This window comes from Eupeodes corollae, chromosome 1 (assembly GCF_945859685.1).
Source record: "Eupeodes corollae chromosome 1, idEupCoro1.1, whole genome shotgun sequence".
Taxonomy (NCBI): domain Eukaryota; kingdom Metazoa; phylum Arthropoda; class Insecta; order Diptera; family Syrphidae; genus Eupeodes; species Eupeodes corollae.
This window is the reverse complement of record NC_079147.1, coordinates 108,322,659-108,333,481: the sequence shown is the minus strand read 5'-3', so window position 1 is coordinate 108,333,481 and position 10,823 is coordinate 108,322,659. Positions and strand designations below refer to the sequence as shown.

General features: G+C 38.0%; 2 protein-coding genes across 2 annotated transcripts; one reads left to right on the top strand and one right to left on the bottom strand.

Annotated features, from left to right (window-relative positions):
* Positions 1 to 3,854: 3,854 nt before the first annotated feature.
* LOC129941339 (uncharacterized) lies at positions 3,855 to 5,566 on the top strand. Its single transcript, XM_056049937.1, has 2 exons — positions 3,855 to 4,003; positions 4,718 to 5,566. Exons 1-2 carry the CDS (start codon positions 3,888 to 3,890, stop codon positions 5,037 to 5,039), a joined length of 438 nt encoding a protein of 145 aa, XP_055905912.1. The 5' UTR covers positions 3,855 to 3,887; the 3' UTR covers positions 5,040 to 5,566.
* A 1,194-nt stretch (positions 5,567 to 6,760) lies between these two features.
* On the bottom strand, positions 6,761 to 8,560 carry LOC129938469 (ruvB-like helicase 1). The gene is made up of 4 exons (XM_056046058.1): positions 8,265 to 8,560; positions 7,530 to 8,205; positions 7,275 to 7,473; positions 6,761 to 7,219 (listed from the first exon to the last, which is right to left on the bottom strand). The coding sequence occupies exons 1-4, from the start codon at positions 8,403 to 8,405 to the stop codon at positions 6,865 to 6,867; spliced, it is 1,371 nt and encodes a 456-aa protein (XP_055902033.1). The 5' UTR covers positions 8,406 to 8,560; the 3' UTR covers positions 6,761 to 6,864.
* Positions 8,561 to 10,823: the final 2,263 nt, after the last annotated feature.

Sequence of the window (10,823 nt, the reverse complement as noted above, 5' to 3'; positions counted from 1 at the left end):
GAAAATGGAAAACCGGCTTAAGTATACATAACATTTAACTTCAAAAAAGATTTTGTTTTAGAAAAGTGGCTTAATTGTACTTAAAATTGTCTTCCTTATCAAAAAACTGAAATTTTAAGTTTTTTTAAAACGGCTTAGTTACACATAAGCCAAAACAAAATAAGATGAAAAAAGAATATGTACTTAAGACGCTTTACCAAAAACAAATTTTTAAATATGCTGGAATTAAGCCGTTTTTACAATCCTGAAAGTGACTTCTAGATATGGAATAGAAACAATCTGAAGACACAGAAATGTAGATAATTTTTCATTTTATTTAAATGTTAAAAAAAATCATTTTTGGCTTAAGTCGACTTTACCTTGTGAGCAGAGATGGTTAGTGCTTTAGACTGTCATGCCAGAGGTCTTAGGTTTGATCCTTGCATATGCCATCTTAAGTTTTTTTTACGGGTACGACCTAAGAGTAATTCTTGTCATGAAATGTGCTTTCTTAAATTAGCCGTTCGGATTCGGCTTAAAACTGTAGGTTCCCTTCATCCGATTCCTGAAAACAGTACCCGCACACAGGATTGGTTGAGAGTTGTAAGTCACTAGGCCTTAGTTCTCAACGGACTGTTGCGCCACTCAGTTTTTTTATTTATTTTTATTTTATTTTCTCACCCTTTTCTAGAGCAGTCATGAGTAAGCCATCGTAAGGACCAAGTAATGATAAAACATTCACATCTATCTGCCATCGTTTGCTTCTCAGTTGTGTTTTGTAGATACCTATTTTGCTGTCGATCAGGTCAACACCTTTGGATCGCGGGATGTTGGTATATCTCGAGTTCTTTTTATCATAAATATCTCCATACTTAAGATATGGGATTTTTCCAAGTAAAAGTGGAAGCCAAAGTTACCAGCTTAATTAAGGTACCACTTAAAAATGTTGTTTAGTATTATGTAAGGAAGGGTAATGAGTATGTTAATCTTACATTTACAAACATTAATGGCTGGAGTGAACATTTTAGTTACAAGATTTTTTTTGAACACTGTTAAGTCCTCAGTTTAAACTTTAAAGTACATATCTTATTTTTATATAATAAATAAATAATTTAAAATATAAGGGTGTTATATCCATTAAAACAATACAACTAGATTTGAATTGAAGGGCATTCCTACCCATTTAAAAAAAAAATATTCTCCTAGCGGGAGTCATGATCCCTACGATCACTCCGCCCTGGATCCCCCATACAGAACTTAAAGCTAAAATCGCAGTTTGGATTCGCAATCAGCGCTAAAAGGTAATGATTAAATAAAAAAAAAAACTACCATTCAAGGTCAGATATAGAGTTAATTAAAATTTTTGAAAATAGTTTTTAAATTTTTTCCAAATATTGATGGCCATTGTCCCATCTCTTTGTGCTAACTACTCCCTTAAGATGTTAAGAAAATAGTGTGAAAAGACTTATCAAAAATCAATCACTCGTTTTTCTTTCGCCCACAAAGCTTTTTACTAGGAAAAATCATATATTTTTTGAGACAAGTTATAAGGTATTATATTTTTGTCTTTTACTTACTTATTTGACGTGGCGCTACAACAAACTTCTCCATCTAGCTCGGTTTCTAGCTAGATGTCTCCAGTTTCGCGCTCCAAGTTGAGTGAGGTTACTTTCCACTTGTGCGCGCCACCTGCTCCGGGGTCTTCCCCTACTGCGCTGTCCTGTGGGTATAGATTTGAAGACTTTCCGGAACGGAGCATTGGTTTCCATGCGCTGTACGTGACCCAGCCATCTTAGTCCTTGGACTTTTACCCTTTTGGCTAAGTCTAAGTCGCTGTACAGCCCGTACAGCTCGTCGGTCCATCTTCTCTTCCACTCCCCTTCGATGCACTATTCTTTCAAGTACGATGTTTAAAAAATCGCATGACAGCGCATCACCTTGTCTAAAACCTTTTTTGACATCGAAAGGTTATGTTAAGTTGTTTCCAACGTTTATTCGCCATGGTCATCCTGCACAAACCGACGAATTTTTTAGGGATGCCAAAACTAGAAATGGTTCTATACAGATCGTCCCTGTAGATGCTGTCATAAAAGGCCTTGAAATCGATGAAAAGACGATGGATGTCGATTTGGTGTTCTTGGGTTTTTTTCCAGGATCTGCCGTAATGTGAATATTTGATCGACTGTGGACTTTCTTGGTCTAAAACCACACTGATAAGGACCTATCAGGTTGTCGACGATGGGCTTTAGACGTTCACATATTAGGCATATAAGATTTTAAAGGTGATGTTAAGTAGACTGATTCTTCTATAGTTGGTGCAGTTTAGAGGGTCTTCTTTTTTAAGGATTGGGCAAACTATACTGAGGTTTCATTCATCGGGTATGCTTTCTTCCGACCATATCTTACAGATAAGTTGGTGCATGCTCCTAACCAACTTATCTCCAGCTGCTTTAAAGAGATCGGCATTCAAGTATTCCGCTCCAGCGGCTTTATTAGACTTCAGCTTAGATATTGCAAACTTTACTTCGTCTAAGTCGGGAGAACGGGATCGTTGGCTTTCGTCGTCGTCCACGTTATACAGTCTGCAGAAGTGGTCCTTCTATATCCTCAGCATTGACTGCGGTTCCACTATGATGTTTCCACTTTCGCCTTTGCAGCCTTTTCGGTTCTCGCATCTTCTGCTCATAGAGCTCATGAGCAGCTCTCGTCCTTTTATGCAGCGCCGCTTTGAGTGCCTGTTGTTTGGCTGCATTTGACTGCCAACATTCCTCATCAAACCAGGGGTTCCTTGTTGGTGGCTGTTTGAAACCCAGCAGATAAGATGTGGCTTCTCTGATTGCATCTGGACAACGTTGCCACTGGTTTTCGATACATTGTGTTGGGGGTAGAGAACTTCGAGAGAGGTAACTTGTAACTCGGGTAAAAAACGATTTGGCGATATCTTGCGATCGTAGCCATTCGACGTTGTACCTGTGAAAAAGCCTTGGAAAAAACTTATAAAAGGCATGCTGAAGATCATGAAGTATTAGTTACCCTATTTGAAGAATTTAAATTTCTCTCTTCAATAATTTTCATGTATGCCTATTATCATATAGATACATATGAGCTTGACCACAAAAGCTTTTGGAAAATCCCTTAGTTCAAAGCAAACAAACCTTTTGAAAATCCCAAACCAAACAGTTTGAATGTAAAATACCTGTTTCTCCACCGCACCAACAGCTGCCTTGAAATCAACAGAAAAGCAAACATTTTATAGAAATTTTCCAGCGTTGCTTCTTAGCACAAAAATGTCGTATATCGTGGAGTTTCTTAACATAAATCCTTCTTCGGACCTTGGGCGGGTTATTCTAAAAAAATTGTTTTTGTATCTTAAAACCACTGCTTAACAATTTGTGCTACATCACATCGCTTTAGATCGTTATCGTGCTGAAAAACATAACTAATTGGCATGTGTGCAAATAAAAACGGCTCCATGAGATTTTCCAACATGCCTTTATAAACATGTTGGTCGACTATTAATGCTTGATATTTTGTTTTCAACTCTATGCTTAACGATTTTCAACGTAGATTTAGAGCCCCGCAAACTGCAGACTTTTTGTCGGCCGATAATTTAGTCGGGTTGGGCTGAAAGTGCGCACACCGAGCCAACTAAACAGTTTGGTTGGTGAGCAGGGCGCAGACTATCCAACAGTCGGCCGACTATTTTCGAACTAGTTTGTTACTGACTTTTGAAGCGGTCGCACAATAAAAATTATTGCTCTCATCCTACTCCGGAGGAGGAAAATCAAGAAGAGATTCTGAGAGTATTGGGTGCATCCCATTCTCAGTGATAGATTAGTTAGTGGAAAATTTTACACTAACTTACTTACTTACTTGATTACCCGACAAAATTTTTCGCCTATTATCGAATGAGCATTACCAGCTTCAATGAACTTGTCAAGTTAATTGGACCAGCAATAGCGAAGGAGGATACAAATTTAAGACTTTCTATACCTGTGGAGGAGAGATTGAGCGTTACGATAAGGTAAGATAAACCACAACTATATTTCAACTATTTTTATTAGAATTAAAATATTACAAAATTCGGCGTTTTGAGAAATCAAGTTATTTACAAATTACAAGTCATATATTTGCGATTCATCTGAAAAATTTGAATAAGACTGGGCTGTATCGTTGGAGTTGCCAGGTGATGAAATGCCTTGAATGGTTGTCGGTTGCGAAAAAGAGTACGAGGGTTGCTGGTGCTCTATTGTACGTCCATGTTGGCTTAGATGTACACTGAACATACCTAGCTAATCTTATCTGTTTAAAAACGTTAAGAATACTTATTTTAGCATCAAGTTTTTCTTCTGCGGTTAAATTTTGGAGTGAAGGGACCAGTGACAAAGCAAAATTCACATCTTCATCAGTATTAGGCTCATTTAATGCTTCGGTACATTAGGTCCCTTTTTCCGCTGACGAATAGGGGTGGGAGTGGATGAACCAGCTTGATCATCATCCTCATCATTTGATAGAGAATTGTACTCTTCCAGGTTACCTTCAGTAAGTCGGTTTTCCATGCATGGAAGTAAAAATAATAACTGTTCAAAGTAGACATATTTACGCCTTTTATTCGCAGCTTGCCCCGACTTAGTGTTCTTTTGAGCGTTTAATTCGCGACGAAAGCAAGTCCTTAAACTAGCCCATTTTTTTTGCACAGCACGACCTGAAAAATATTGAAATTTTAATGTTTTTACAGATATCTGGCTACAGGAGCTAGTTTCAATACATTATCTTTTGATTATGTGATGGGAGCTTCTACAATACGAGATATTACTAAAACTACATGTGAGCAAATATGGAATATACTTCAACCATTGTATATGTCAACCAAAGAAGAAGGCGACTGGATTAAAATCGCAGACGAATTCTATAGTCGCACAAACTTTCCAAACATCATTGGAGCAATTGATGGCAAACATATACGGATGATACAGCCAGAACATTCCGGTTCATCATATTTTAACTATAAAAAGTTTTTTTCGTGCGTGTTAATGGCTTGGACAGACGCAGATTATTAATTTGTTTATATAGACGTTATTTTTTATGGAACAGCTAGTGATTCGGAAATATTTAAATCATCAGAAATGGGTAAACGGCTGTCCCAAAACCGAATAAATATTCCCTCCGGAAGGCATTTGCCTAATGATAATGTCGGAGATGTTATTCCATTATCTGTCGAAGGGGATGAAGCATTTGGACTGGGCAATCATATACTACGTCCTTATGCAAAAAGAAATTTAAACTACACCAAACGAATTTTCAACTATAGACATGCAAGAGCTCGACGAATGGATGAGTGTACTTTTGGAGTCCTTGCTAACAAATGGCGTATATTCCACCGACCAATGGATGTCAATATCAATTTTTGTGTCAAAATAATAAAAGCTTGCTGTGTCCTGCATAATTATGTAAGAATCAAAGATGGAATACATTTCACAGAAACTCTCTACAATTGTCCCATGACAAACTTAACTATAAATGAAGCCAACCGAGGAAGAAATAATATGAATAACGTGCGACAGTACATGTCGTCATACTTTATTTCTCCCGGAAACGATTCCGTGTCAATATAACAAAGTGTAATAATTGTAAATAGATAAATAAATAAATAAATACAAATTCACATAAATACTCTAATATTTTTATTTTTACGTTCCTACCTTTGTTTGTTTTTTCCTCGGTGCTAAGCCGATTCCAATCAAGAACAACTGCTTCGCAAACTTTCTCCCACAGTTTTTTTTTCACATTCGCGTCGGAGTACTTAAACCTTTTTTATAAAGCGCAGGTCTTTTCTCGACTTCTTCAATCAAGTTTTCGACGGAATTGTGATTTGGGCGACGCCATATTCAAAACACAAGCACACGATGCCAAATCACAGAGCGATCTGAACTATCGGCGACAGATTAGTTTGAATGTAATTGGGTAGCCTATTAAACTTTTTTATCGGCCGATACTGAATCGCTGTGCGCATATGCATTCCTCTCCATACTGATTAACAAGACGACCAAACTATCGGCCGATAAAAAGTCTGCAGTCTGCGCGGGCTCTTAGGGTCCATTTTTTTCTTAGGACGTCTACCTTAAACTTAACCATCTGACTCGAATAAATTAAATTTTAATTCATCACTCTAAGGTATGTTTTTCCAGGATTCCACGGTTTTATTTGCGTGAATCTAAGCAAACGTAAAACGTTCTAAAATTGACGCCTTATGGTTCCAGTTGAGAACTTTTGACCCAATTGGGTTGAAACAACCTCTTTTATCTTTGATGAAGTCAAAAAAGGGGTTCTTCTGGGGTTGATTTTCGAGTTTTTGGTTTTCTTTTTGGGGTTTCAAAGCTGCTAGTCTTTAGACTTCAATTGCACCAAATACTATCATTTAGCTATGGAATCTTTTGACTCGTTTTCGATTTCATAGCACTGCACTATGAGCTTCCAGAGTTCTGGCCTACACCATTCAGTTGTCGTTTCCAGTTTTGTATCCAGCAAAAATGTCGACTAAACAAAACATTTCTAAAACAACGGTATTTTACAAACTGTTCGCGTTCAATTAAGCTTATATTTGGAACATACATGTCAGCTGTCATAGACTAACGGTTAAAGCTAAGCGCACTGATGCTTACAAGATATATTATATTTTAAAAAGTGCGTTTAGAATTTTTGTTTCTAATTAAATGACCACCAGTGTATAGAGACATTTCCTAAACTAAACTTTTATGACTACCAACAAAAAGAAAAACAATTATTTTTGAAACAGAAAAATAGTTTAATGGATTAATCAGAAATGAAATCAAATTAAATATAAAAATTATGGAATAATCTGCAGCAACAAAATAAAAATACAAATTACATCATAAACTTGTTGTTCTTCTCGGACAAATGCTTCGAAGAGCGTTTAGCATCGAGGAACAACGAGTGGACATCATTGATGTCATCCTTAGAGATTATCGATCGCCCATTAACTTTGCTCATTTGATGAGCTGGAGTAAGCAACTGGACGGCATATCTCAGAGTTGAGGCACTACCAATTTCACTGAGCTGAGCGAATGCGTTGTCTTCCAGTTGCAATCCTTCGGTTTGGGCACGGAGCTTAATGATTTGTTCCATCTCGGATGTGGTGTATGGGAGAGTGCGAATGATGAGAAGGCGATCGATCAGATCCAATGGAATGCCGTGAGGTGATGAAATGTCTGTGGTTCCTCTGTGAAAAAGAGATTAGTCGATGTAGGCGAGAAATAATTATGTTGGAGACCTACCTTATGACACAGCGACCGCGATTGGTGGCGAATATGACAATTGGTGCTATGGGCGACTCCAGAGACTTGTGCAAATAGGTGAAAGTCTCCAAGTCCAACATGTGGATTTCATCGATGAAGAGTACGCCGGGTACCAGCTCAGCTATTCCCTGGTCGATGTATTTGTTGACAACTTTGTTGATTTCCATTCTCAGTTTATCTGCAGAAAGTCATGTCTCAAAGTTAAATAAGTTAGGAGTGGGAATTTGTACTTACCAGTAATTTCAGTCTTCTTTGGCTTCATAAGCTGTCCCATCATTGAGAGGACATCCTGTCCGCCCTGGGGTCGGGCATTTGCTACATCCAAATCGTGCAACGTCACGTCCTGAATAACTTCCTTCTTCTTATGGACTTCTCCCTTTGGCAGCGGGACATACTCCTCGGTTTCCAGATCGAATTCGGTGGCAAAGCTGTCACTACGACCTTGTCGCTTAACAGCTCCACTATTGGCCTCGATGTAGATGACATCGCCGACCTCGACTTTCTCCTTCTGAAGCGACTCGAAGATACTCGGATCGAGTTTCAGTTGTTTTGTTCCCTTTGCAGTCTTTAGGCCAATCACCACATTGCTGATCGTCTTACCATAGCCTCCCATGGGGTTTTCTGTTTCCACCGGTGTTAACTCGATGACTTCGCCCTCGTAGACTTCCTTTGTCTCACGGATCCTCAAACCAATCGACCTGCGGAAGTTCTCCATGAGAACTTCGGTCTTTTTAATTTCACTGCTGAACACCTCAGAGCCAACCATTGGACAGAATGGGACTTTATTTCCCAGTTCCTGTGCAATGGCGAGGGCAATTGCTGTTTTGCCGGTTCCAGGTGGGCCGGCGAGTAGAAGGGCTCGTCCTGCCATTTTCTTTGATTTTATCAAATCCACCACGATTCCAGCTGCCTAAAATTTGAAATAATCCAACACTCTTTCTAACCGACAAGGCCAAAGTTGATATTTACCTCTCTAGCATTTTTTTGGCCAACCAAGCCGGCGGCAATGGCAATTGGAGCGCCACTTTCATCGAGTCCCAGACCTTTTACATGGCTGTGGGCGGCAATTCGCTGGGTTCGGACAGTGCTTTTTACTTCTTCGATTTTCATTTTCCTTCGGACAATAAAATAGCAGTTGTAATTTTATGGGGTTTTTACGTATCGATCAAACAAATTGAATTGTTTCTAGAAAAATGTTGCGCACATGTGAAATAAACTGAAACAGCAACCGAGTGAGCACACTTTTGTTTTCGTTTTGCGGAAAGTGACATTTCATAAATAAAGCGGTTGTCAATTCGAGCCAAAATGATTGGTTCTCTTACGGATTAGCACAATTAGTTGTAAGTAAGAACCACAATAGCCACTCAGAGCTGTCGGAAAAGTAGTGTACTTTTATATATGTTATATTTTTCAGAATTGAAGAATAATCGTTGGTTTACATGTATCTGCATTTAGTTTGTCGAACAAAATGAAAGGGATGTTTGAGAGATGGAGAGAAAAGACCAAAATACAGAAGATATTTATTGCCTACATTATGGCAAATTCGCAAAATAATTAACTCAAGATTATAGTGATCCGAATATGTTCCACAAAAATAAACGTAAATAAAACACATATACAATATTTTGTATGATATTTCTTAATTATTATACAAATCAAATGGGGTAGCGCAACATTCCGTTGTGAACTAGGGCCTAGTGACTTACAACTCTCAACCATTCCTGTGTGCGAGTACTGTTGTCAGGAATGGAAGGGACCTACAATTTTAAGGTAGAATCCGAACGGCTAGTTTGAGCAAGCACTTTTTCATGACAAGAATTACTCTTGAAGGATTTGTCAATTCCTCGCAAGAGGCAGTACCCGCGAAAATTATTTTTTTTAAATTAAGGTGGCACAGGCAGAGATTGAACCCCAGACCCCTTGCATGACAGTCCAACGCACTAACCATCATGCTACGGGTACTACATTATTATACATCGTTTTTAAAATGGCGCGGACAGATTTTGGCACCCATGGCGGACATTTTGTTTTGGTGACATCTGTAAAAACTTTTGTTTATCATTCAGTTGCTTAGAAAATGACGAAATACTAGATTTCCAGATGATTAAACAACCTTTTACCGTATAAGCAACCATCTTTAAATACAAATTTTAAAATTCAAAAAAGATTCACTCAGTAAATTCCTAGGGAATTTAACGACAGATGCTTGAACCGATTTTTCGCTATGGAAAGCAGCCAAGCGCCTGAAAAACCGCAGTTAAAAAACTCGCCCTTGAAATCCCAAGATGGGAAATGGATCGTTGAGCCGAAAGAAAAAGCTGAACATCTTGCGAATGTTTTGAAGCCATACACGTCAAACGCGGCCGAAAATAGCTTACAGTTTTTTGATAAGATAGGTGAAAGTGAAATACCAATTGTAAGACTTAAAGACATAAAAAGTATGTGTTTACATCAACTATCAAATAAAAAATCACCAGGTTACGATCTAATTACTGCTCAGATTATGAACGAAATGCCATTGAAAGCCATCATAAAACTCCAATATATAAAAAATGCCTTAGGCACCGGTATGTCCCGCACCATTGGAAAATTGCTGAAGTAATTGTCATACCAAATCCAATATCGCTTATACCAATTATCGCAAAAGTTATTGAAAAACTGCTTCTGAAGAGACTTAGCAAAACCATGGAAGAAAGAAGATTAATCCCAAACCATCAGTTTGGCTTTAGAAATAAACATTCCACGATAGACCAAGTTCATAGAATATCGGATGTAATATAAAAAAGCATTAGAGGGAAAACAAGTATGTTTACCTATTTTCTTAGGTGTTGCTCAAGCTTTTGACAAGGTTTGGCATGAGGGACTTGAATACAAACTTCTAAGGGATCTTCCCAGGCAGTACTTTGAAATATTAAAATCGTACATCTCAAACCGATTGTTTAGAGTAAGGTACGATCAAGAATACTCGGAATTGAAGAAAATAGAAGCCGGTGTACTATAAGGAAGTGTCCTAGGTCCTACCCTGTATTTACTATACATAAAGGATATTCCAGTTGGTAATCACACTATAATGGCTACTTTTGCAGATGATACCGCAATTTTGGTACCCGGCAAATGTGTCTCTAAGGCAGCAGTAAAACTACAAAATGCCGTCGACACAGTGAGAGCTTGGACCGAAAAATGGCGTATCAAACTCAATGAAACAAAATCTTTACATATAAACTTAATAAATATAAAGATAAACAATATTCCATTATTCATTAATAATCAAGCTATTCCTAACGCCAATACGGCCAAATACCTTGGAATGACTTTGGATGCAAAGCTTAAGTGGAGAGAGCACATCAAAAATAAAAGAGAAGAACTAAACGTGAAATATAGAAAAATGTACTGGTTGCTGTATAATCAAGTACTAAAGCCTGTTTGGACCTATGGAATCCAATTATGGGGCTGTACAAAGAAAACAAATACCGAAATCATCCAAAAATTCCAAAACAAAGTCCTTCGTGGAATAGTTAATGCACCTTC